The sequence below is a fragment of the Sceloporus undulatus genome, chromosome 10 (assembly GCF_019175285.1).
Source record: "Sceloporus undulatus isolate JIND9_A2432 ecotype Alabama chromosome 10, SceUnd_v1.1, whole genome shotgun sequence".
Taxonomy (NCBI): Eukaryota; Metazoa; Chordata; class Lepidosauria; order Squamata; family Phrynosomatidae; genus Sceloporus; species Sceloporus undulatus.
In genome coordinates, this window is record NC_056531.1 from 5,723,700 (window position 1) to 5,747,194 (window position 23,495).

Below are 23,495 nucleotides of genomic sequence, written 5' to 3' on the forward strand. Positions count from 1 at the left end.
TTTTAAAAATGTTCATATACTTCTAAGGACATACTTAAAGCTGGGATGGGAGACAGCCAAATATGTATCGGGGGCTGTAGGCTATATTTCAGAGGAAGGAACTGGCAAAACCATGCATGAGTATTCCTTTCTATGAAAATCCTAGGAAATTCATGGGATCATCATAAGTCAACAGGCAAACTAAAGGTGCATGCACACAAACGCACGCACACACACACACATATACACACACACACATGGGGAGACTTCTAATAAAGTTTCTGGACTACAAATCCCATAAGCTCCTATTCAGCCAGGCCTCTGACCATGCTGGCTGAGCAATTCTGGGAAGTGTAGCCCCAAATAGGTTTTCTTTGGCTATTTGTGACAACTGACACTTTCCTTCCCCATTCCCATACATATTATTATTTAAACAACATACTGCAATTTGCATGCGCAGTGGACTGTGCAGTTTATTGAGCAAGGATCGTTCACTTCCTAACCTCTTGGACCTAACAAAGACAACACTGCAAAAGACAATTTAACAACAACAGAACAGTGGCTAGTATTATTAATACTAGAAGGATTAGAGGAGAATCCCATGACTCGATACCTCTCTGTGCAAAACCAAATTCACTGCATATATAAAGCTAACTAGTTAGGGAAAACACAGCTGATATAGAAGACCCTCTTGTTTTGATTTTTCATCATACTGTATGGAAGGACAGGCGGGTAACTGTCAGAGACGCAACAGACTTGGGGGTTGGACTGGATGGCCCTAGCGGTCTCTTCCAACTCTACGATTCTATGATTCTATGAGACTCACGCCTGGAGCCATGTTAGAGTGGGTCTGGTGTGTTGGGAGAGATGAGGAGGTCCAGGGGGATGTTTGTAGGATTCAATGCCATTTAGCTGCAGGGTACTGTGTGGGAAGGAATGAAGGCCACTGGGAGGAGGGTGAGTTGCAGGGAAGCCTAAGTTGGAACCTAATCTTCAATAAAACTTTTCTAGATTCATCCATAAAGTCTTTTCTTTGATTTAGTTAGAAACAGGGCATCACTTTAACCAAGCAACATCATTCATGCGCGACTCCATCTGCAGATGCAATTTTACAACCAGCAGAGGTATTCCAGAAAGCTTGCCAAGAGCGGATGTACGGCTACACATCCTGAGAGGAAGAACTAAGAGAAGTAAAATATAGTTCTGAAATGATCAAATTTATTCTCTATTAGCATACCATCCAACACTGAATACTTGCAAATGTTGCTGCCTAAGACCCCTAGTCTTACAATGAGAATCACTGCCAAAGCAATCCCACATGTCTAAGAACTCTCATCCTCATGTACTCAGAACAGACCTTCTGTGGCTTTCTACCCTGTCTCAACAAACTATGGCCTAAAGCAGACGGGCCCAAAGGTCTGTCATGACTGTCACGCCATGGTGGGAGTGTGGCGTTTAAATGACGCTTGCTCCCAAACTGCCAAAGCCATGGTGGGGCTGCCTGGAGTGGCCCAAGCCCAGTCACAAAAGGAGCAGATTTTGTCCACTCCTTGCAGACCACGTGTGTTTATAATAGAATGGGTAATTTCCCCAAAGAATAGGTTCGCCTTGACAATAAAAAAGTAAAGGTAAAAGTAGTCCCTTGATATGAATGTCTACTCGTAACTAGCTGTAGGGTGCAGTGCTGATCTCTGTTATTAAGCCAAAGAGCTCGCAAGTTACTTTTGGGTTTGCAACATCCTGAATGCCCCAGCCAACATTGCCACTTGTCCAACATCACTCAGGGCCTGAACACATGAATCTTAAGAGGCCCAAAGCTGCGCTCTAGTCCCTAGGACTGGAACGTGGCTTTAGCACAGCTTCTGGACTCTTAGGACACATGCTTCATTTAAACAGCACACTTCCAAAGTGGCCCAAAGCAGCTTTATTTTGGTCTGTCTGTTTGGGCCCTCAATGTGTCTCGCTGGCCATGCTGGCTGGAGCATTCTGGCCCTGGACTCCTTCGACCATCCCACTCCATTCAGGTGTGGCGGAGAACCCAATCTAAGCTGCAGTGTTCAACAGTAAGATAGTCCTTCCTTTCGGGACAGCCCTGAGTACATGGCCACACACATTGGTAACGTGCGTCAAAAGCCTTCCAGCTTCTTCAGCAAAAAAAGAGCAAAGTCAGAACAGTCTTTTATGATTGGAAAAACAGGGATAAAGCCCAGTAAACAGCAGCAGTCGAAACCTAGGAAATTGATGTGCTTTCATTCTAAGAGAGTTCTGTATTGGTCTCTATAGCACATGTCAGAGAGATATGGCCTCGAGGGGCAGCTCTGTTTAAAGAGATAAATGAATTTCTTTGAGAGAGAATAGCATTTGTTATAGGAATACCTCCACTGGGAAAGGAAGCGCGTCGGAGAGATCCGTTATACAGAGTGCAAAGCTCATGATCGACTAGCGTTTCTGCTCTGTCATTGTGGCACAGCTGTCAAGGAAAAAGTTGCCATCTCCACAGGGGAGAAAAACACAGTACAGCATAATTCATACTTCATTTCGCTGAATCATCACCAGATCTTATTTTACTGAGCCGTTTGTGCCTTTCAACTTATGCCGACCTGACAATCTCACACAGCAACATGACAGTCAATCTGGCCCATGCTCTGTCACAAAGGTGCAACTTGTTTTTAACGGCATGCAAGTATTCCATTTCCTCCATTTTGGGATTAGTGCCAATACGGTCGAGCGTAGAGTAAACCTGTGAAACAGCTTTGTACCTATAATTCAAAGACATAGCTGTTTTAAGTCTGGAAAATCAATATGCAAAAGAGTTTTGCAGCACCTTTGAGACTAACTGTAAAAAAAAATGCTGGTAGCATGAGCTTTCCTAGACCTGAGCCTACTTCATCAATAATGGCGTCTCAGGAAGTAGAACCAAGTCTAGGAAAGCTCGTGCTACCAACTTCTTTCTTTCAGTTAGTCTCAAAGGTGCTACAATATCCCTTTCCATAATGTACGTGTAATGGAAATTTACTCCTCTATTGATGAGTGTGTGTGCATAGACATATACACGTTTTGAACACTGTTCACAGAGGAAGACTCCTTTGTGATCCTGATGTTTCAATCCAATTTTACCTTTTTGTTGGTTCTTATCAAAGCTCCCCATTGCTTTCCTTGGATATAACATAGCCTGTTAAGACAGGGGTGAAGAGCCATGTGGCCTCTTGGCCACACAACCGCTACCTATTCCTTAGATTACGTTAAGAGTGAGAATCATGCAGCCTTCTAAATCTTGCTGGACTGAAACCCCCATCAGCCTTGGCCAGCACATTCCGTGGTGAGGAATGTTGGGAATTGAAGGGTCGCATCTTGCTCGGAGAGTGGTGGAGTCTCTTCTCTGGAGGTCTTTAAACGGAGGCTGGATGGCCATCTGTCGGGGATGCTTTGATTGAGAGCTCCTGCATGGCAGAATGGGGTTGGACCAGATGGCCCTTGCGGTCTCTTCCAGCTCTACGATTCTATGATCTTTCCCACCCTCAACAAAGAGGGAGAAAGGGTGGGGGGACCTCAACTGAAGTTCTGTAGTAGTAGATTTTAAAACTATGCTCTGGGAAACTCTTGACATTCCTCAGAGGTTTATCAAGAGTTCTTCCAGGAACAAATCTGTAAAGGCTCATGCTCAGCCCAGCAAGGCAGAACTGGGGAAACAGACATTGAGATTGTCAGTCACGAAATTCACGGCTCACAGAGACCAACAGGGCCATCCTATCTGTGAACATATATTTGGAAGTAAGTCCTATTAAGTTTAACAGGATCTGCAACTTCAAAACTCCAAGGTTCAACATACTTGCAGTTTCAAGGGTTTCTTCAGTGAGAGCAAAGGCAAAAGAGCAGAAGAGACACGGAGGGAAGGAAAGAAGGAAGATGACAATGAACTTACCTAGAAATATAAGGTAGAAAGAGAAAGGTTGAGACAGAAAGAGAGAGAGAGAGAAGAGGGAGAAGATAAATCCAGCCCTGAGAATTTGGGAGAGAGGAGAAGGATAAAGACGATGACAAAGGAGGGGAACTAAGAAGATGGGAGAAGATGATCACAACTAGGAATTGTCCTAATGAGAAGATATTTTATACAAAAACACTGAATGGAAGAAAAAGATACAAGAGAAATTAGAGAGTGTTGAATGAGATCAAAGTAAGCCTGGGAGATGCTAGCCTATAAATTGGGAAAGGAAAGATTCATTGGATTTCATCAGACAAGTGCTAGCAACCTATACTTTGTCCACCCCTACTCTAATACATATTGAGAAACCCCTGAACTATGGTCCCAAAACTGACCAGAAAGAAGTGAGAACTGAGGGTATGATCCAGCAGAAATCCTACTAGGCACACTCCACTAGTAAGGAATAAGGAGCAACCACATTCATTTCACTAGACCTGCCTACTGGCTTAACAATGCAGATTTTTAAACAGTTGGTTTCATTTCCTTGTAGTTTAAGAGGACACACTGAGAACTGAAACAGGCAAAAATAAATATAATAAATCACAACGTGTGACACAGAACTCCAGGAAGCAGCCCTAACCCAGTATTACACAAAAGAGGAACCAGAGGATGACAGGAAAAATAACATCTGAAGTGCAGGAGTCCAAATTAAGGGAATTTAAGTACGTTCCCGGAAAAAGGTGGTGAGGTGGGGGTAGAAAGTAAAGTACAGTAATTGTAAAAGCACCACATTAGTTTCAGGACACGTACATGGCTACAGAGCTTGGGAATGTTCCTATTTTGGACTGCATCTCCCAGAACCCTCCAGTCAGCATAACCAGACTAGGGAATTCTGGGAGCTGCAGTTCAAAAAAAGGAGCTTCCAAGCTCTACCTCTGCTCTTCCATTTAGAAAGCAACGATAAGGACGTGTCTGGGAATTTTTGTTTGGGTCATGAAGCCAACAGATGAATCTACTATATAACATGCCAGTCTACTGGTCCTTCTGGCAGAACATTGCCCAACTTCAGAGATGGGCAACATAGTCATCAAGTTGTGCTTGGCTAATGGGGAGGAATGATGGGAGCTGCAGACCAACCTGGTCTACTTGCAGAAAACTTGGGAGACTTGGGGAAGCTCTCCAGAAGCTCGCGCACAGAAGGGTCTATTGAAATGGTTCTTAAACTTTTCTTTACCAGGGACCCCCTTTAAATAGCTTTGGTTGCTGTTGACCTCTAAGACATCATCATCATCATCATCATCATCATCCCTGAACACTGAACCATTACAGTCACACCATCCATTAAACCTTCCATCAGAGATGCTGGAGGGGGAGGGCAGACATTTCTCCTGCTTCTTCCCAACAGTTTGCAGCTGGAGCCCATCCAGCCTTTGCCTTGGCTCCTGTTACGGATCTGTTCTGCTCTGGGGAGGAGGCAGGCTGAGCGACAGCAGAGCTGACAGTTCTCTCTCTTTCTCTCTCTTCCACTCCATTCCTTTACAAGGGAAAGATGAGACACCTAAAACAAGGGCCTGAGGTGATACAAGGTTGTCTTCCTAACTCTTCAAAGAGTGACATCGCCTTAGGCTGAGATAACTACACCCTCCTCACAACTCCTGTTCCTCCTCCTCCACCACCACCATCTCAATTGCTCCTACACCTCTGAATTCAAGTTTCTAAATCTGGTAACTAAGACCTCCACAGTGAAGGGGGAAAGAAGGTACACGTTTCCAACACACCGCTCTCATGCGTGGAGTGAGGCATACCACCCTTTTGTGGTGCGCACACCTCCTGAAGTTATGTGTTAGGTGTTTGCAAAGTGTTCACAAGCACATTTCTGCATTGAAGGATTGTCAGGCAATGGGCAGGCCCAGCCAACCAGCCTGCCTTTGCCTTGACTCTTGTCATGTGGCTCCTCCGTTGTGGAGAGGAGGTGGTCTGAATCATAGAATCATCAAATCACAGAGTTGGAAGAGACCCCAAGGACCATCCAGTCCAACCCTCTTCTGTCATGTAGGAAGGCACAATCCAATCATTCCCTGTGACTGATGGCCATCCAGCCTCTGCTTAAAGACCTCCAAAGAAGGAGACTCCACCACACTCTGAGGGAGTGTCTTCTATTGTCAAACAGCCCTTACTTTCAGAAAGTTCTTCCTAATGTTGAGGTGGAATCTCTTTTCCTGTAGCTTGCATCCATTGTTCCTGGTCCTGTTCTCTGGAGCAGCATAAAACAAGCTTGCTCCATCCTCAATGTGGCATCCCTTCAAATACTTAAACAGGGCTATCATATCACCTCTTAACCGTCTCTTTTCCAGGCTAAACATGCCCGGCTCCAACCTTTAAGCCTTTGCAGGCCCGTGAGCACATTGTGACCTCCCAGGAGTCTGTGGTCTATTGCCCATCCCTTCCTACTTGATTGTTCAACTGGGAGAGGCTGAGGATCAAATACAGGGCTTCTTGCATGCAAAGCAGGCGCCCTGCCACTAACCTATGGCATCAACAGTTCCTCTACCCATGTGGCCGATAGCTATAATCAATGAACACGATAGAATACAGTCAAAGCTCAACACCACAAAGCAGGGAAACCATACAAAACGGGTGCACGAGGGATGGAAAAGGCCAATTTATCGATGCTAGTTATAAAAGCCGCAACACATTTTAAGCAGACTCAGTAACTACCAAGGCAGCTGATCGGTACAACAATTCCAATCTTGTTTAGGAATTACAATAGATTACCCCATCAAGGAGAGCCATTCACTCATGAAAGGTTTCAATACATTTGTCTCTGCTTTTTCCACTGCCACCAGAGGAGACAGCCCTGCATACTATCCAAGGGAGAGGGCAGGCTACCCTTAAAAAATAAAAAATCCTGCAGTTTCAAACTGGCCCACATTTCTCTGAAAAGCTTTTGCTGCTAATTACAAAAAGAGAGAACCGTGTGTTGTTGTTTTTAAAATAACAGAAACAACATTTCAGTTGCAAACATGGCAAGTTTTGTCTCCACCCCTCTACAGCAGAAATATCAGGCTGTATGGTTCCAAATTTAGGGGATGGAGAAGAAAAACAACGCGAGTCTTGGTCACCTCCCCACATCTTCTCATGCTGGGACTTCCCTCCATACAGTTGACCCTCCATATCCATGGATTCTTAATCCATGCATTCAACCATCCACAGCTTATAATTTCAAAAAGCAAAGCTTGATTTTGCAATTTTATATAAGGGACACTATTTCACTATGTCACTGTATTTAATAGGATTAGAGCATCCACGGATTTTGGTGTCCACAGGGGCCCCTGGAAGTAACCAAACCCCAGCGGATACTAAGAGACCACTGTATGCACTCTTCTCCCATTGCTGCTGCTAATCAGAAATGCCAGGAAGAGGTTTCATTTCACTGTGGCTGGTAATGAAAAAGAAATCATTTTTCATTTTGTTACTGCTGCCTTTTTTCTTTTCTTTTTTTTTGGTTATTTTGCTGCTAATGTTTTATTCACTTATTATGAACCTGTTCGGATTTCTCTTCCACAGACATGTGCAATTATGCTTTGCTTTGTCGGAAACGGCTCTGAGCATATGGTTTATGAGATGCTGGCATACAAATAAAGTGACTAATTGCTCAGGCTGTTTTGTTTCCCATGGGGAATGCCTGCCATGACAAGTCACAGGCCTTACAGAATATTGAAACAAGCCTGCATGTCGTTGAATGATGCTCAACAGGCAGGATCCTACGGCAGACTGGTGGAATGGCAGTATCCAATAGAACTGGGAGTGATCCTCCTCCCCACTGCAACCTCAAAACCAGCTCTATTCAGAAGCACTTCAGCTGTGGTTTCATAACTGACCAGAAAAAACAGAACTCTGGACACCCATAATCCAACATCCCAGTTTTAGGGGACATGGACGATTGCAAGGAGATGAAGAGGAGAAGACAGGTATTTCTCTGAAGGTGCCAGCACAGCTGCTGGCGAAACGTTAGGAATAAACTCTTCCAGAACATGGCCACATAGCCCGAAAAACCCACAAAAACTATGGATGCTATCCATGGAAGCCTTCAACTTCACAATTATTGGATGGCTATCAGCGCAGTGTTGGATTTAATCCAAAATTTAACTAGAGCAAGGTTGGGAATCCTGCTGCCAATGGCCACAAGCAGCCCTCGGGGACTATTCTGTACCCCCAGCTGAAAAAGAACCAGTCAAAAGAAACATATATGTCTGCATCCAGAAGCCTTCATAGAGCCCGTACAGACAGGCCAAAATAAAGCTGCTTCAGGTTGCTTTGAAGGTATGCTGTTTAAATTATGTATGAGTCCTAAGAGGCCAGAAGCAGCGCCAAAGCCATGCTCCTGTTCTAAGGACTGGAGTGTGGCTTTGGTGTAGCTTCTGGCCTCTTAAGATGCATTTGTCATTTAAGCAACATACCTCCAAAGTGACCCGACACAGCTTTATTTTGGCGTGTCTGTACGGGACCATAGATTCCCAAAGTACGGTATCTCCACAAGTGGTTTACATGACTAGAAGTGGACTTCTGACCACTTTTCTGTTTTTAGGGAGGGAGGTGGTAGGTTGATTTCCCAGAGCTGTTGATAAAAAATTGTCCCATGAACCTCTATAGTTATATATAATCCAATTAAGGTTTCAAAAAATCCAGTAGTATCTTATGGCTTTTCTCTAGCATTATTCAATGTCAGGGTGGTATGGAGTAGGGCAGAACCACTTTCATCTTCCTGGAACAGACTGACCAACATAAGGTTTTTTGCAAATGCTCATTGAAATTAAGAGGAATGCAAGAAATCAAAGAAGCTCTTTCTTAGCACACTGGGCTTAAAGATTCATTCAAGAGGCAGTGCAAACACTACAAAAGCAAAGTACTTCTGTCGTGTTTGTGTTGAAAGTTAACATGAGGGTATTTTTTGCCCTTTGGAAGTATAGCTGCCATCCCAATAAATAGTTTTTAGAGCAACCCTCTAATCTGGGGGCCTTTCTTATGTTTCTGACTACAACTTCCATCAGCCCCAGCCAGCAGGGCTGATAACACAAGCCTGCAAATTTGAGGGTCATAAAAAGTTTTGAAAATGTAAGCTGGTTTAATAGGAATTTAATAGGGAAATGATCTCAGATTTGCTTCATCACATACAGATTTTTCACTCTTTGCTTTGACATTCCTAGCTTGCAATATGAGACTGAATGAAATTATCCTGCAAAGAATTATCCTGCCAAGGGTAAGATAGGGGTTAAAATCTCCTACCAGACTTTCAAAACTCTTTACTTCACTGATATGAAACACAAAAATCCACTGAAAAGCACTAAAAGAAACTGCAGGGGAACATCAGCATCCACACTTAATCGAAGCTGAGTAACAACTGAATTGATAAAAATATTGAATGGGGGGGGGGACTGTGATATAACATTTTTGTTGTGTTTTTCAAATTCAGCACCCAGAAATACTATAAAAGCAGCTGCAACATTGAAAAAAGTTTTTTCACTTCAGGCCCAAGCAATCAATATTTACACAGGAACAGCGGACCTTCAAGAAGATGGAAAGGTAATGATCTAGCTTGCAAGGGTCAAGGTGTTATATAGAAACTGGATGTGCTACTACGAAAAATGTTCAGCCACAAAAGCATATGAAGGTGTGGGTAGGATCTCGCAGTGCATCCTCAAAGAAGGAAGCCAGGACCCAAAGAGCATCTTCAGGCTCATTAAAGCTGTATGTACAGTATATCCTATGATTTTTACTCTCTGGCTTTGCTTCATGAAGGAAGATTCAGGAAGGACTCATCCCCCGCTTTGTACAAGCGCGTTGATGACTAAAAAGTCCAATCCGGGATAAACAGGTCCGGTTGCAAGAAGCACAGTGAAAAGTCTCCTTGGGTGATGTTTCCGGGTTGTGGTTCTTTCTGCACTGTTGTTTCTCTTTGTGACTCGTTCGGAGTGAGCTTTCAAAAAAGATTACAGCATCATAGATAGTGCGTCTCCATGCCCCCCGATGCAAGGCCAGGCTGGACCATTGTTGGTGATCAGTTTGGCCGAGCCTGAGATGTTGTTTCAGGGAGTCCTTGTATCTCTTCTTTGGGGCGCCCCTCTTACGCTGACCCGTGGCAAGTTCACCGTAGAATACTATTTTTGGGAGGCGATGGTCCTTCATCCTAGAAACGTGTCCTGCTCTGCGCAGCTGCATCCTCAATAGCATGGCCTCAATGCTGGTGATCCCTGCTTGCTCGAGGACAGCAACATTTGTCACATAGTCAGTCCAGTGTATATTTAGAATTGTGCGTAAACAGCGCTGATGAAAGCGTTCAAGGAATCGTAGGTGTTGGTGATAGGTGACCCATGTTTCAGACCCATAGAGGAGAATAGACAGTACAATGGCTCTGTACACACTGATTTTTGTGCTTCGCCTCAAGTGTTTGTTACTCCAGACTCTTTTGTGAAGCCTTCCGAATGCACTATATGCCTTTGCAGTCTGTGATCGATCTCTTTATCAATCTTGGCGTCTGAGGAGATGATGCTTCCCAGGTAGGTGAACTGCTTGATGGACTTAAGCACAAATTTACACTTTGATCCCTCCTACTAAGTATACATCAGGATTTATTTCTACTTCAGATGAATGGATCTGCAACTGAAAACTCCAGTGCCAAATCTGGCCCACTGACACATAGCCTTTGGCCCTGCAGTCGCCAGTCCAGAAGCAAGAACAATGAGAGAATCATAGTCCACTTTGCAGAATGAGACCAAGGAGCAGCAAGAACTGAGAAGAAATACACATTTTGGGCCACACCTTCCAAAAGCCCCCAGCCAGCACAGCCCTGGCCTGCCATCTTATAAACTTGACTAAGGCCATGTTGATGGAAGGGGTGTAGGCATTGTTATTCAAAAATTACAAGTCTAAAGGATCCTCAGGAGCATAAAGCAATCACACAATCCTGTCCTTGGCATTCAGATGCGAGAGCTTTTGCCAGAATAACTTAGGGCCCGAACAGACAGGCCAAAATGAAGCTGCTTCGGGTCAGTTTGGAGGTATGCTGTTTAAATGACACACACATCCTAAGAGGCCAGAAGCTGCGCCAAAGCTGCGCTATAGTTCTTAGGACTGGAACGTGGCTTTGGCGCAGCTTCTGGCCTCTTAGGACGCATGCAGCATTTAAACAGCATACCTCCAAAGTGACCCAAAGCAGCTTTATGTTGGCCTCTCTGTTCAGGCCCTTAGATCATCATTAGTGTGTTCTTATTTTAAAAAATTAAAAAAAAAATAAGTGAGTCTTGACTCTGCAAATTGCTGCGGAAGATAACTATGTAGATCCCTTGCTCTGCCTGCAAAAGTCCTAGCTATATCAAAGATCTACATGGCTTCTCCCCAGGAAGACAATGAAACAGAGGTTACAAAGGGAATTACACAATATTACTGTTTGGTCAACTTGCACCGGAAGGAAGTTTTTGACTTTTTGCAGAGCTCTGCTTTCAAAAATCAGTGATTAAAAGAGGAAGGAAAAGATTAGACACCTAAACTGATCTTGACTGTTCACGAAGAGACAATTCTAAACAGATAAAGCAAAGGCTGTGGTTAATGAGATTAGAAACTTTCTGGCTTTGCTTGAAGTTCTAGACAGAGAGTTTTAGTAATAAAGGACAGAATGAAAATACATGGCCAAGTGAGAACAGTGTCAAACTGAACACAATTTTTTCCTTCCTTTTGTTTTGGTCACCCAAAAGTGAAAAAAAAAGAGTTCTAGGTAAAATCAAATAACAATCTTTGCCACCCACCCGATCTTTCACTCAACTAACGTAATGAATATCGACGTGTATGTTTTGACCCATGTTTCAAGGAATCCTGGGGCTAAGAAAGAAAGGGGGTCCCCATACTGCAGTGGTGTTGAAACCTGGAAGATCAAATCCTCACTGAGCCATGAAGTTCACTGGGCCAGCCAGCCGCGCAGGGCTGTTGTGAGGATGAAGTGCTGAGCTCACTGGAGGAAAAGTAGGTGTCAAAAGTCACTAATAAATCAAAGCACACACAAAGAGCATTTTAAATTAATCAATCCAAAGGCCTATTTAGCCCTGCCAGTGGTCATGCTACACTTTAATGGATAGACTTTGCCAAATTAATTTGTAGTGCAATCTCACATATAATTCCATTTCCGTAAGTCTTGCTGAATTCAATGGGAGCTGTCACTCAGCATGACTGTGCTCTGTGCCAATGGTTATCCTCATACCCTGAGGCTGTGCATTCCAGGATATTGCCAACCAGTTTTCTTGAGCAAATCCAAGTTCTAGTATTATTTGGATGTGCATCAGGAGTGCACAACTTACACTGTTCCAAGGGCTGAAATGAGTCCTGTGGGGATATTCGAACCTGGCTGACTGTGCCTTCATGTCACCTGTGGACTTATGGAAACCCCATTAATTTCACAGGGTTTTCTTAGGCAAGGTCTATTCAGAGGTGGTTTTGCCAGATCCTTCCTCTGAAATATAACTGACATCACCTGGTATTTGTTGGCAGTCCCCTATCCAAGTACTAACCAGGGCTGAGCCTGCTTAGCTTCCAAGATTAGACCGGATCTGGGGCCTTCTGGATATTTAGGCCTACCTATGGTCAAACACCCCTCTCTGTTCATTTCATGCATTTCCTAGGCGGGGTACATACCGCCGCTTTGCGGCGGTCTGCCGCCGCCGCTGGTAGGTCCGCGGGGGAGCCGAAGCCTTCAGACGGCCCGACTCCCGCGCGGACCGAAAAAGAAGCTCCAAAATGGAGCTTCTTTTTCCGTCGTGTTTGCGACGTAGCGAGGCGCCAGGGGCGCACTCGCTACGTCAGAAGGGATGCGACGCGTACGGACGCTCAGCGTCCGATACGCAAAGATGGCACCGGCCATGTAGAAGGGCCGGCGCCATCTTGAACGGACAGAGTCCGTACTAGGCCCAGGGGCGTCTATAAGAGACGCCCCTTTTTTAAAATGGGACGTCCTCCGGACGTCCCAAATGCCAATCTAGAAAGCCTCCTAGTATCAAGGAAAAAAGTGAACTGGGCTCCAAAACACACTGCAGAAATAATCCAGTTTGAAACCACGTTCACTGCCCTGGCTCAGTGCTAAGGAATTGTGGTTTTGTGAGACATTGAGCCTTCTGTCAGAGAGCTCTTGTGCCACAATAAACTACACTTCGCAAGATTCCGTAGCATTGAACTAGGGCAATTCAAGAGGTCTCAAAATAAAATAAATACTGATCTCATGGGAACTTGGAAAGGTTTCCTTCTTTGGACTACAACTCCCTAAATTCCTTCTGTGGACTTCTTTGGACTACAACTCCCTAAATTCCACTTCCTGTGCTATCTAGAGGATTCTGGGACTTGTAATAGTAATAATAATAATAATAATAATAATAATAATAATAATAATGAACGTTTACCTAGATCTGTTTTTTCTATGCTGGAGAACAACTAGAAAAGAAGCCTCTCCCCACTTTCTCCCAATAAAGCAAGAAAACAAAGTGTTGTCTGTAGGAGCGCATGCCCCCCCCCCCACATCCAGCATCCCATGGGGACAAAAAGTTTGCTCACCCCCACTGAGAAAAGTACTCCTCATTTTATGAACATAGGTCCTGTCCTCCTCGAGCTGTCTTTGTCTTCCAAGCCCTACATGTTTCCGCCGCCCTTTCCTCCAGGGTAAGTCGTCTTACACCTTCATCATTTGGCTTGCCCTTTTCCAAGGCCTTGAACAGTTTTATCAGCCCCATGAGAAGGCCCACCGGATGGACTGACTCGTCTGCCCTTTCCAACGGCCCATGAAAGCTCCCCCAACACACAGGGCTCTCATGGCAGGCGGGCAGAGCATTCTTTGGTCTGTCAACTGCCAGGAGAAAGCTTCGCAGAATACCACTCATTGTGTAGAGAAACAAGGAGCAATACAAAATCTCATTCACAAGTTTCTCCTCTGCTGCTCCGTTGTGGCATGGAGATGCCAGGGGAACATAAGCTCTGGCTGGTTCTATCACACTCAAAAGGGCCGAATACAGCCCCAGTGACAGACTGCAGGTCTGCCATCCAAGGACCTGCCTGGTTAAGCAGAGAGAGCCTGGTCAGCTGAAAGCTGGCCACAAGTGATAGTCTGGCCATAGCAACTATGCACACAATGAGAGCATGGAACAATTCCATGCTTCGTAAGTAGAGGCGGTACTGATGAAAGCACAGATCTTCATGGTAACACAAAGTCCTAGGCCAGCGGTTCTCAACCTGTGGGTTGCAACCCCTTTGGGGGTCGAACGACCCTTTCACAGGGGTCGTCTAAGACCATCAGAACACACATACACATAAGACATACCCATAAAATAAACCGTAGCAGGATTCCTAAGCATTTGTGCAATATAAGCCATACCCCGAAAATAAGACATAGCGATAGGCCCAGTGTGGAACGGAAAGGAGTGGAAAGATTGAGGCCAATGATTCTAAAGAAAACCGAGTCGCAAGAAATTCAGGATGGAATTCTGGGTTTGGAGAGTGATGACAATGTTCCAGAAGAAGATGACTTCATTACATTTGAATAAATATAGATTGTACCATACTTAATAAAAATAAGACATCCTCTGAAAAGAAGCCATAGTGTGTCTTCTTGAGGAAAAATAAATATAAGACAGTGTCTTATTTTCGGGGAAACACGATGGTCTTAGGAACTGAGACACTGGTTGGGGGTCACCACAACATGAGGAACTATATTAAAGGGTCACGACATTAGGAAGGTTGAGAACCACTGCCCTAGTCAAAGGGCCCATTGACCAAAGCACAGAAAGCACATGCTTTGCCCATCTATAGAATCGAAGAGTCAGGAGTGGTCTTTGGGCCAGAGTCCAGATCCCTGCTCAGTGCAAGAAGGCCAGAGCTACAGCATCCCCAACATATCCAGTCTCTGCTTGAAGCAGCACAAGAATAGGGAGCCCACCACTAGTCTAGCGTCAGCCCCTGACATCTCCTGTTGTTAAACCATGAGCTCATATAGTCTCAGCTGGAAAAAAACAGCAGCAGCTGCCTTCTACCAAGTTGTGGCTGTTGCGCCAGTTAGCTCAGTGTTGTTTGTACCAGGGAGGGAAAAACATTGGGCGTTCCAGAGGCGTACAACTCCAAAAGGGACGGCAAGAGAGCATACGCGCTGTGGTTCCAAAACATCTGGAGGGCCAACCGTTCCTCAGCCCTGCAGGGTTTCAGAGAGGGGCTGTGATCCGACCATGAGACGGTGGGCACGGAATCTGGGACCTTTTGTCTGCAAACCGTACAATATCTCCCACTAACCTGCAGGCCGTCCGGATCAGTTCCCAAGGTTTTGAAAAACAACAGAAGAGCAGACAATTCTGGGCTACAGGGAGGACATGTTTATCCTGCTGCCTTCAGTATGGGTAACAATCAGAGCAACGATCGGTTTGGCTGGCTCCCACAGTGAGGCGTGCTCTCATTCCAACATAGTGGTAGAATTCAAAGATATAGCTGTGTTAGTCTGTAGCATCAGTACGTAGAGAGATCTTGTAGCACCTCCTAGACTAACTGAAAGAAAGAAGTTGGCAGCATGAGCTTTAGTAGACTTGTCTCCTTCCTCAGATGCATTTAGTGGAGTGGAAGCCAGGTACAGAATATACTCTACCAAATGCAATTGAGGAAGTACTCTCATCCCTCCATATTTGCGGCTTTAATATTTGTGGATGTGATTATTCACGGATGTGATTAATATGTCTCTCTAGGAGTATCTAGGCCCTCCAGTGCAACTCTATGGTCAACTTGAAGTAAAAGTTGGGCTGAAAGACCTAGAGATTCCTAGAGAGAACACTCTACTAGGCCTTTGTAGCTCCTCCAATGCAGTTCTATGGCCAGTGTCCATCGGACGTTGACCAGAGTTGCACTGGAGGACCTAGAGGTTCCTAGAGAGGTGTCCTCTCAGGTAAAAACATGGTGTATTTCTTATTTGCGGTTTTTCCATACTCACTGGTATGTTGGGCCCCTAAACCTAGCAAATATGATGGACAAGTGTAGACTGAAGCCTAGGAAAGCTCCTGCTGCCAATTTCTACATTTGTCTCAAAAGTGCTGCAAGAGCTCTTGACATTGTCATTTGAACAGTAAGGGAGGCAGAATACTCAACCTGATCGGCACCGAAGGGTGTGATGTTGGCCTTGACCGACCCGACGCTGATGCCCACAAGCACCAGGCCCACAAAGGTGGCGGAGAGGCAGTAGCGGGCGGCTCCTTCCAGCTGGCACGGTGCGGCCGTGGCATTGGCGGCCAGCGGCGTCGAGCAGTTCTCCACGGGCCAGGGGCGCATCTCGCCGCAGAGCCACTGCCGGGTGGCGGGGAAGGCCATGGCCGGGAAGGCCAGCATGCCCAGCAGGTAGACAGCCATGCTGACCAAGATGGTGGCGAACTTGCCCAGAAGGGCGTCGGCCAGCCAGCCGCCAAAGGGCGAGACCAGGTAGGTGGTGCCCATGAAGAGCAGCAAGGCCTGGCTGGCTTGGGGGCCCTCCCAATTGTAGGGGGTGCCGTTGAGGAAGAGCACCAGGTTGCAGGTGACGCCGTAGAAGGCCACGCGCTCCAAGAGCTCAGCCAAGAGCACCGCCGCACACGCCAGGCGCCGGCCATGGAAGACGCTGGTGCCGAGGGGGGTACGGGGGGCCTCTCCTAGGAGGGGGGTCCTCTCGCTCGCCTCGACCGGTTCCATAGGGATGGTGGGGAGGCCCTCAAAGCCTAGTGCCTCCTTGGCCAGGCAAGGGCCTCCCTCAAACCAAACTTTGACTGACCCTTGACCCTCCTTCCCTTCTTCACTCCTCAGCTGCCTCAAACTTGCCTCCCTGAATCAAAATTAAAATGCACTTCTTTGACCCCCCCCACTCGGCCCCATCGGGATTCGAACTCGTGGAAAAGCGGGCGCCAAGTTTTCCTGGGGCTCTTCCTCCCTGCGCCGCCCCTCCCTCCGTCGCCTCTTCCTTTCTCCTAGGAGACCCCCCCCCTCCTTAGCGCTCTTCCCGGCTCCTCGCCCCCTCCCTCCGCCGCTCTCCAGCCTAAGCGCCCCAACTTCTTGCTCTCCTTTAGTCGGAATGCCCAGGTTTCTAGAAAGCCCGCCTCCTCCGACTCGGGCTTCCCGCTCCCTGATTGGCCGCGCCGCCCCGTCGCTCAAGCCGGGGGGAGGCGCTTCCAGGGCCAGGCCTCACGTGATTTGCGGCGGCAAAAGAGAGCGGGAGGGGAAGGAAGAGGGCAGGTGCAAAGCCCCGTGTGGGGCGGGGCTTGATATTCTGACGCAGTGGTTCCCCCAAAGGGTGGCCTTTCAGAGATTTTGAACTTCAGCTCCCAGGAGCCTCAGCTATGTTGGCCAATAGCCTGGGATTCTGGGAGCTGAAGTCCAAAATTCCCTTAAGCTGGGGACCACTGAGTCTATGGTTCCCAAACTGTGGTCTTTAAGAGATTTTGGACTCCAGCTCCCAGAAGCCTCAGCCACGTTGGCCAATAGTGAGGCATTCTGGGAGTTGAAGTCCAAAATTCACTTAAAGGGCATAGTCTGGGGACCACTGAGTCTATGGCCCCCAAACTGTGGCCTTTCAGAGATTGTGGACTTCAGCTCCTAGGAGCCTCAGCCATGTTGGCCAATGGTGAGGGATTCTGGGAGCTGAAGTCCAAAATTCCTTAAAGAGAACAGTCTGGGTACCACTGTATGAGGGAATGTTGCCATGGAGCTTCCTGGAATCTCTGTTTTTATTTTAGAGCCGTCCAAGCTCTCTTTCTTTCTCTCCCCCTGTGAACGTTAGAGGACCATGAGGCACCCTCACTTGCATTAATAGGGCCTTCATAATAAGCTTTTGGGAAGCCAATTTTCTATTTATTACAACTGGGAGCCAAAACGTACCGCTGACCGAATCCAGTTTGACACTGCCTCAGCTGCCGTGGCTCATGGCTATGGAATCCTGGGAACTGTGGCTCCAGACCTCTCCGGCCGAGAAGGCTCAATCTCTCACAAAACTAGAGTTCCCAGAATTCCCGACCCTTGAGCCAAGGCAGTTCAAGCAGTCTCAAACTGGATGATTCCTGCAGTCTGTTTTGGAGTGGTGTTTATTCATGCCATCAGTCTGCATCCGCATGGCGGAAATAATCCAAGTTGATACCACTTCCACTGCCACTGGGGAATTCTGGGAACTGTAGTCAATTTTGGATGCCACAACCAACTACAGTTCCCAGGATTCCCCAGTGGCAGTGAAAGCGGTGTCAACTTGGACTATTTCTGCCGTCTGATGAATGTTAATCTCTGTGTTGGTCTGTTGGTGAATGGTGAGGCCAAGGCCCTCTCAACCAAGAGTCACTCAAGTGCATATGTATATACACACATACAGACACACACCCCACTCTCTTTCATGCCAGCATTCTCTGAAGATGCCAGCCACAGATTCTGGCGAAACATCAGGAATACACTCTTCTAGAACATGGTCATGCAGCCCAAAAAAACCACAAAAAACTATGGATGCCGGCCGTGAAAACCTTCAACATCACAAATTCCTAATGATACCATGAAGGGAGTGTGTGTCATACACCAAGAAAGGCCTCTGAAAGTAGGTTATTGTACCGATTGAGCTCTCGGAAGTTTGAGGATATACTTTCTTAGGCTTCTCTGCATTTTGAAATCAAAAGTACACATCTTTTACAAGACATTTTGGTGGACTCCTGGTTCCCACTTCCTTGTCTGACACAGAGCTGAATCAGCAGCTTGAAAAAGAGAACTGAAAGATACGTGCATTCATACCCCATCATATGCTGAAGAAGAGGGGTCACCATTCCTATAGGTTGAAACGGGTCCTTTTGCATGATGCATTTGACTTGTGATGATCCCTGCTGCAAGTAGAGATGAGAAATGTGTTCAGGTTGCTTACTCAGTGCTGGTATCCGATAAGGCGGGTATGCGAATTTTGGGCTTACAGGGTCTGCTTTGTTTTTCACTAGGGACTTTATCACATGGGGAGAAAATGGGGTTTAAAATGGACATTATCCCATGAAAACTGCACAATTGAGTTGAAGATTTTCACGCACATCATGATTAAAGAGGACCTATCCTGGCAATAACCAGCAGATTTTCTTGTGAATGATTTGTTGCTGGTTAGTACCTGGTTGTTTCCGGGATAAGTCCTCCTTAACTGCGACGTCGTGTGAAAATCTTCCATCGCGATCGTACGATTCTCACAGGATAATGTCTGTTTAAACCCCGTTCTGCATTAACCCTGCCTGGGCACTTGCATCTTTGACCCTCCTCAGTAATTGTTCCAAGGATTAAAGCATTTGAAACCTTTTAATATCTAAATTGTGCTTTATTTTTTTTAACGTGAAAGTAAAAGGTTTTCCCTTGACATGAATGTCTGGTCGTAACCGACTGTTGGGGTGGTGGACTCTGAAGATTGGAAAACTTGTGAAAGCATAATAAATCTTACTTATCAATAAAAACTCTTTCAATAATAATAATAATAATAATAATAATAATATTTTTGAATGACTCTACATCACAGACTTGGAATTACTATTATTTATTTATTTATTTTTAATAATAATAATTCCAAGTCTATCATGTCGTCGTTCAAAAGAGTCATTCAAAAAGTATTTATTTATTTATTTTAATAATAATATTAATTCCAAGCCCGTGATGTCGAGTCATTAAAAAAAAACATTCAAAATGTATTTATTTATTATAATAATAATAATTCCAAGCCTGTGATGTAGTCATTCAAAAATGTCATTCAAAAACTATTATTATTATTATTATTAATAGTAATAATTCCAAGCTTGTGATGTAGAGTCATTCAATATAATAATAATAATAATAATAATAATAATAATAATAATAATAATAATAATTCCAAGTCTGTGATGTAGAGTCAAGCTAATGTCCGTTGAACTTGGCGCTTTTCCAAGGGGGAGACCCGGAACGGCCCTCCCTGGCCTCGGTTTCCTGGGGAACCCTTCGCGTCCGGCGTTACCATAGAGAGCAAGGCGCACCTCTACCTTTGGAGCCGGCTAGAGAGCCGACAGGTAGCTTCCGGTGGGAATGAAGGCAGGAAGGACGCGGCCGGAAGAAGGGCAAAAAGGCGCTGGGCTCCGCTGTGGCCATGCGCCTGCTGCTGCTGGCCAGCCTCCGAGCCCAAACGGGGAATGGCACCACCGCCCAGAGGATCCAGTAAGTGCCTCCGCTCCGCCGCTGGCCCGAAAGAGCCAGGCACCAGTCTAGTCAGTAAGGCAGGGACAAGGTTGCCAGGGCTGCGTCCGCACTGGAGACATAACTCGGTTTGGGAGCGCTTTCACTGCCATGGCTCCAGGCGATGGAATTGCGGGAATGGCCGTCTGGTGTGGCACCAGAGGTCTCAAACCGGACTAGGATCTCACATTTGATATAGTATATATAAAAACAACAACAATCATAATTTTATTTATATGCAGCCACTCCACCATATATATAAATATGGTGGCATGTAAATAAAGTATTATTATTATTATTATTATTATTATTATTATTTTAAAATGGTAAAACTATATATATATATATATATATATATTACAGTATGAATAATAATAATACTTATAATAATCAGTCTGAAACACACGGCAGAAATAATCCACATTGAAACCACTTGAACTGCCCTTACTCAACACTAGGGAATTTTGGGAGCTGTAGTGTTTCTGGTACATACAGCCTTCTCCATCAGAGAATGCTCTGGGGCCACAATAAACTCCACTTCCCAGGATTCCTTAGCGCTGAGCCAGCCCCCCCCCCCCCCCCATCAAGATGCAATCCTGTTGATTTCACAAGTGAAACACCAACCCCCACAGATGGATGACAATACAGTGGTACCTCGGGATACGAAATACCCAGGTTACGAAATTTCCGGGATACGAAAAAATCCCATAGGAAATAATTGTTCCGGGTTACGAATGTTTTTTCGGGTTACGAAAAAAATTTGGTGCTTTTTTCGGCTTTTTCGCACGGAATCGCGGCTTTTCCCCATTAGCGCCTATGGCATTTGCGGCTTACGAAGGCTTTCGGTTACGAAAGCGGCCGCGGAACGAATTAATTCGTAACCCAGGGAGCAGTGTAAAATAATAATAATATACTTATTTATAGCCACCTCTCTCGGCGGATCGAGGCAGGTCACAACAAACAGAATAATAAATGCATATACAATTAAAATGCAAATTCTAATTAATCTCTCATTCAAGGGGTAGACGGGGCCATCCATATCGGTGGAGGGGAGGCTAATCTGGAAAGGCCTATAGGGCTCAAGAACTTGAATCCAAAAAGCCTTTTTGAGGTTGGTTTGTCGACTTTGCTTTCTTTGGTTGAAAAGCATTTGGTGCCTCATGTACGGCGGACAGGCTACTCAAAACGAATCAAAGTCAGTAGGGCCAGATGATGACTTCATCAAGGGGATTAAAAGAACTGGCAAATGTAATATCGGAGCCATTGACAATAATCTTGAAAGCTCCTGGAGAAAGGAAAGTCCCAGCAGCGGGAGAGGGCAGACGTTGTTCCCATCTTCAAAAGGGGGGAAGAGAAAGAAAAGACCAATTCCCACCCAGTCAACTTGACATCAATACCAGGGAAGATTCGAGAGCAGATCATGGAACGCAGTTTTATACTCAGTATCTGTTGACAGACCACAGAGTTGCACTGGAGGACCTAGAGGTTCCTAGAGAAGTGTCCTCTCAGGTAAAAACATGGTGGTTTTGTTATTTGCTTTTTTCCATATTCACGGGGGTCTTGTGCCCCTAACCCTAGCAAATATAGAGGGACAAGCGTATATTGATTTCAGTTAGAAGCCCCCCCCTCCCATGATATTCTTGCAGAAAAGCTAGTAAAATGCGGGCTAACAGCATTTGCTGGATTTTCGTGGTCAATCTGTAGATCATTTGGAGGTTGTGTTTCCTCACCAGCTTCTCTATTCTGTCTGTGACTCCTTTGATGTATGGTAAAAAAAAATAGCTTTCCTTTTGGGTGGTTGTTTGTCTTCACTCCTGTGGTTTTTTCTGGGTCTGGCAGCCCTTCTGATGTCTGAGCTGGAATAAGCATTAGCCTGTAGAGCTCCGTCTAGGTGCTTCAGTTCATCTCCCAGGAGTGTGTCCAAAGGAGGGCGACTAAAATGGTGAAGGGTCTGGAAACCGTGCCCTGTGAGGAACGACTTAGGGAGCTGGGGATATTTAGCCTGGAGAAAAGAAGGTTAAGGGGTGATAGAATACCCCTGTTTAAGTATTTGAAGGGCTGTCATATTGAGGAGGGAGCAGCTTGTTTTCTGCTTCTCCAGAGAACAGGATCCGGAACAATGGATGCAAGCTCCAGGAAAAGAGATTCCACCTCAACATTAGGAGGAATTTCCTGACAGTAAGGACTGTTCGACAGTGGAACACACTCCCTCGGAGGGTGACAGAGTCTCCTTCCTTGGAGGTCTTTAAACAGAGGCTGGATGGCAATCTGTCAGGGATGCTTTGATTGAGATTTCCTGCATGGCAGGGGTTGGACTGGATGGCCCTTGTGGTCTCTTCCAACTCTACGATTCTATGATTCTGTGATTCTAAGTGGGGTCCGCAGATCCTTTTTGTGTGGGTCTACCAATGTTTTTATTGTCCCAGGTGGTGTTGTGCTCAGTGAAGGGCAAGAGAGACCCTCTCACTGCTGCAAGAGTTTACCGGATACCATGCATTTGTGGGCAGGTTTGCGTAGGGACCACTAAATGCAGTGTCCAAACACGAATCAAAGAACATAAGAGACACTACAGATTGAGCCAGCTGAAAAAAACCGGCAGTAGCAGAACACGTCACAAACCAACCTGGACATAGAATGCTATTTGAAAACACTGAAATTCTGGACCATGCCAACAACTACCAGATCAGAATGCACAGGGAGGCCATTGAAATCCACAAACACCTGGACAGCTTCAGAAGGAAAGAACAAACCCTGAAAGTAAACAAACTTTGGCTACCAGTCTGGAAGAACACCAAAGTCAAGGAATAAATTCTTCCAGAACGTGGCCACATAGCCCGAAATATCCACAAAAAACTATGAAAGACTGACTTTACATAAATTTACACACACACACACACACACACATGGACACACAAATATATCATAAATGTATACATGCGTTGCAAATATTCTGAAATAGTTTCGTTTCTAGGAAGCTGCTTCTTGCAGAAAAGTGTTTTACAATGCATTGGTACACCACTCAGAAGTAGTAGCTGTTTCCTCTTTGCTGGAGCATAGGTCTTTCTATGTTTAGTTAAGAACATGACAAGTGATCTGCCAGATTAGACTAAAGGTCTGTCTTCTGCCACAACCTCTTTCTCTGGGAAGTCCACAGGCGGGACATGATGTAACATCACTTTCTCATGCTCCCCAGCATTGATACATACACTCTAATGCAGAAGCTAATATACAGCTGTAAGGACTAGTAGCTCTTGATATCTTAAACTCCATAATTTTTTGTACTGTCCTTTGAAAGCTGTCCAGGTTGGTGGCCATCCCTATATGTTGTCCACTGACCAAGAGCGCTAGGATGGAAATCTGTAGT

General features: G+C 45.5%; 2 protein-coding genes across 2 annotated transcripts in view; one reads left to right on the forward strand and one right to left on the reverse strand.

Moving 5' to 3' along the window:
- SLC15A4 (solute carrier family 15 member 4) overlaps positions 1-16,991 on the reverse strand; it is a 53,793-nt gene extending 36,802 nt beyond the window's left edge. Inside the window, exon 1 of the mRNA XM_042441796.1 lies at positions 16,055-16,991. Coding sequence (XP_042297730.1) covers positions 16,055-16,627 — 573 coding nt within the window. The 5' untranslated portion in view covers positions 16,628-16,991. The remainder of the gene's footprint in view (positions 1-16,054) is intronic.
- A 3,012-nt stretch (positions 16,992-20,003) lies between these two features.
- The window catches only part of GLT1D1 (glycosyltransferase 1 domain containing 1), a 48,040-nt gene continuing 44,548 nt past the window's right edge, over positions 20,004-23,495 (forward strand). Inside the window, exon 1 of the mRNA XM_042441871.1 lies at positions 20,004-20,113. Coding sequence (XP_042297805.1) covers positions 20,046-20,113 — 68 coding nt within the window. The 5' untranslated portion in view covers positions 20,004-20,045. The remainder of the gene's footprint in view (positions 20,114-23,495) is intronic.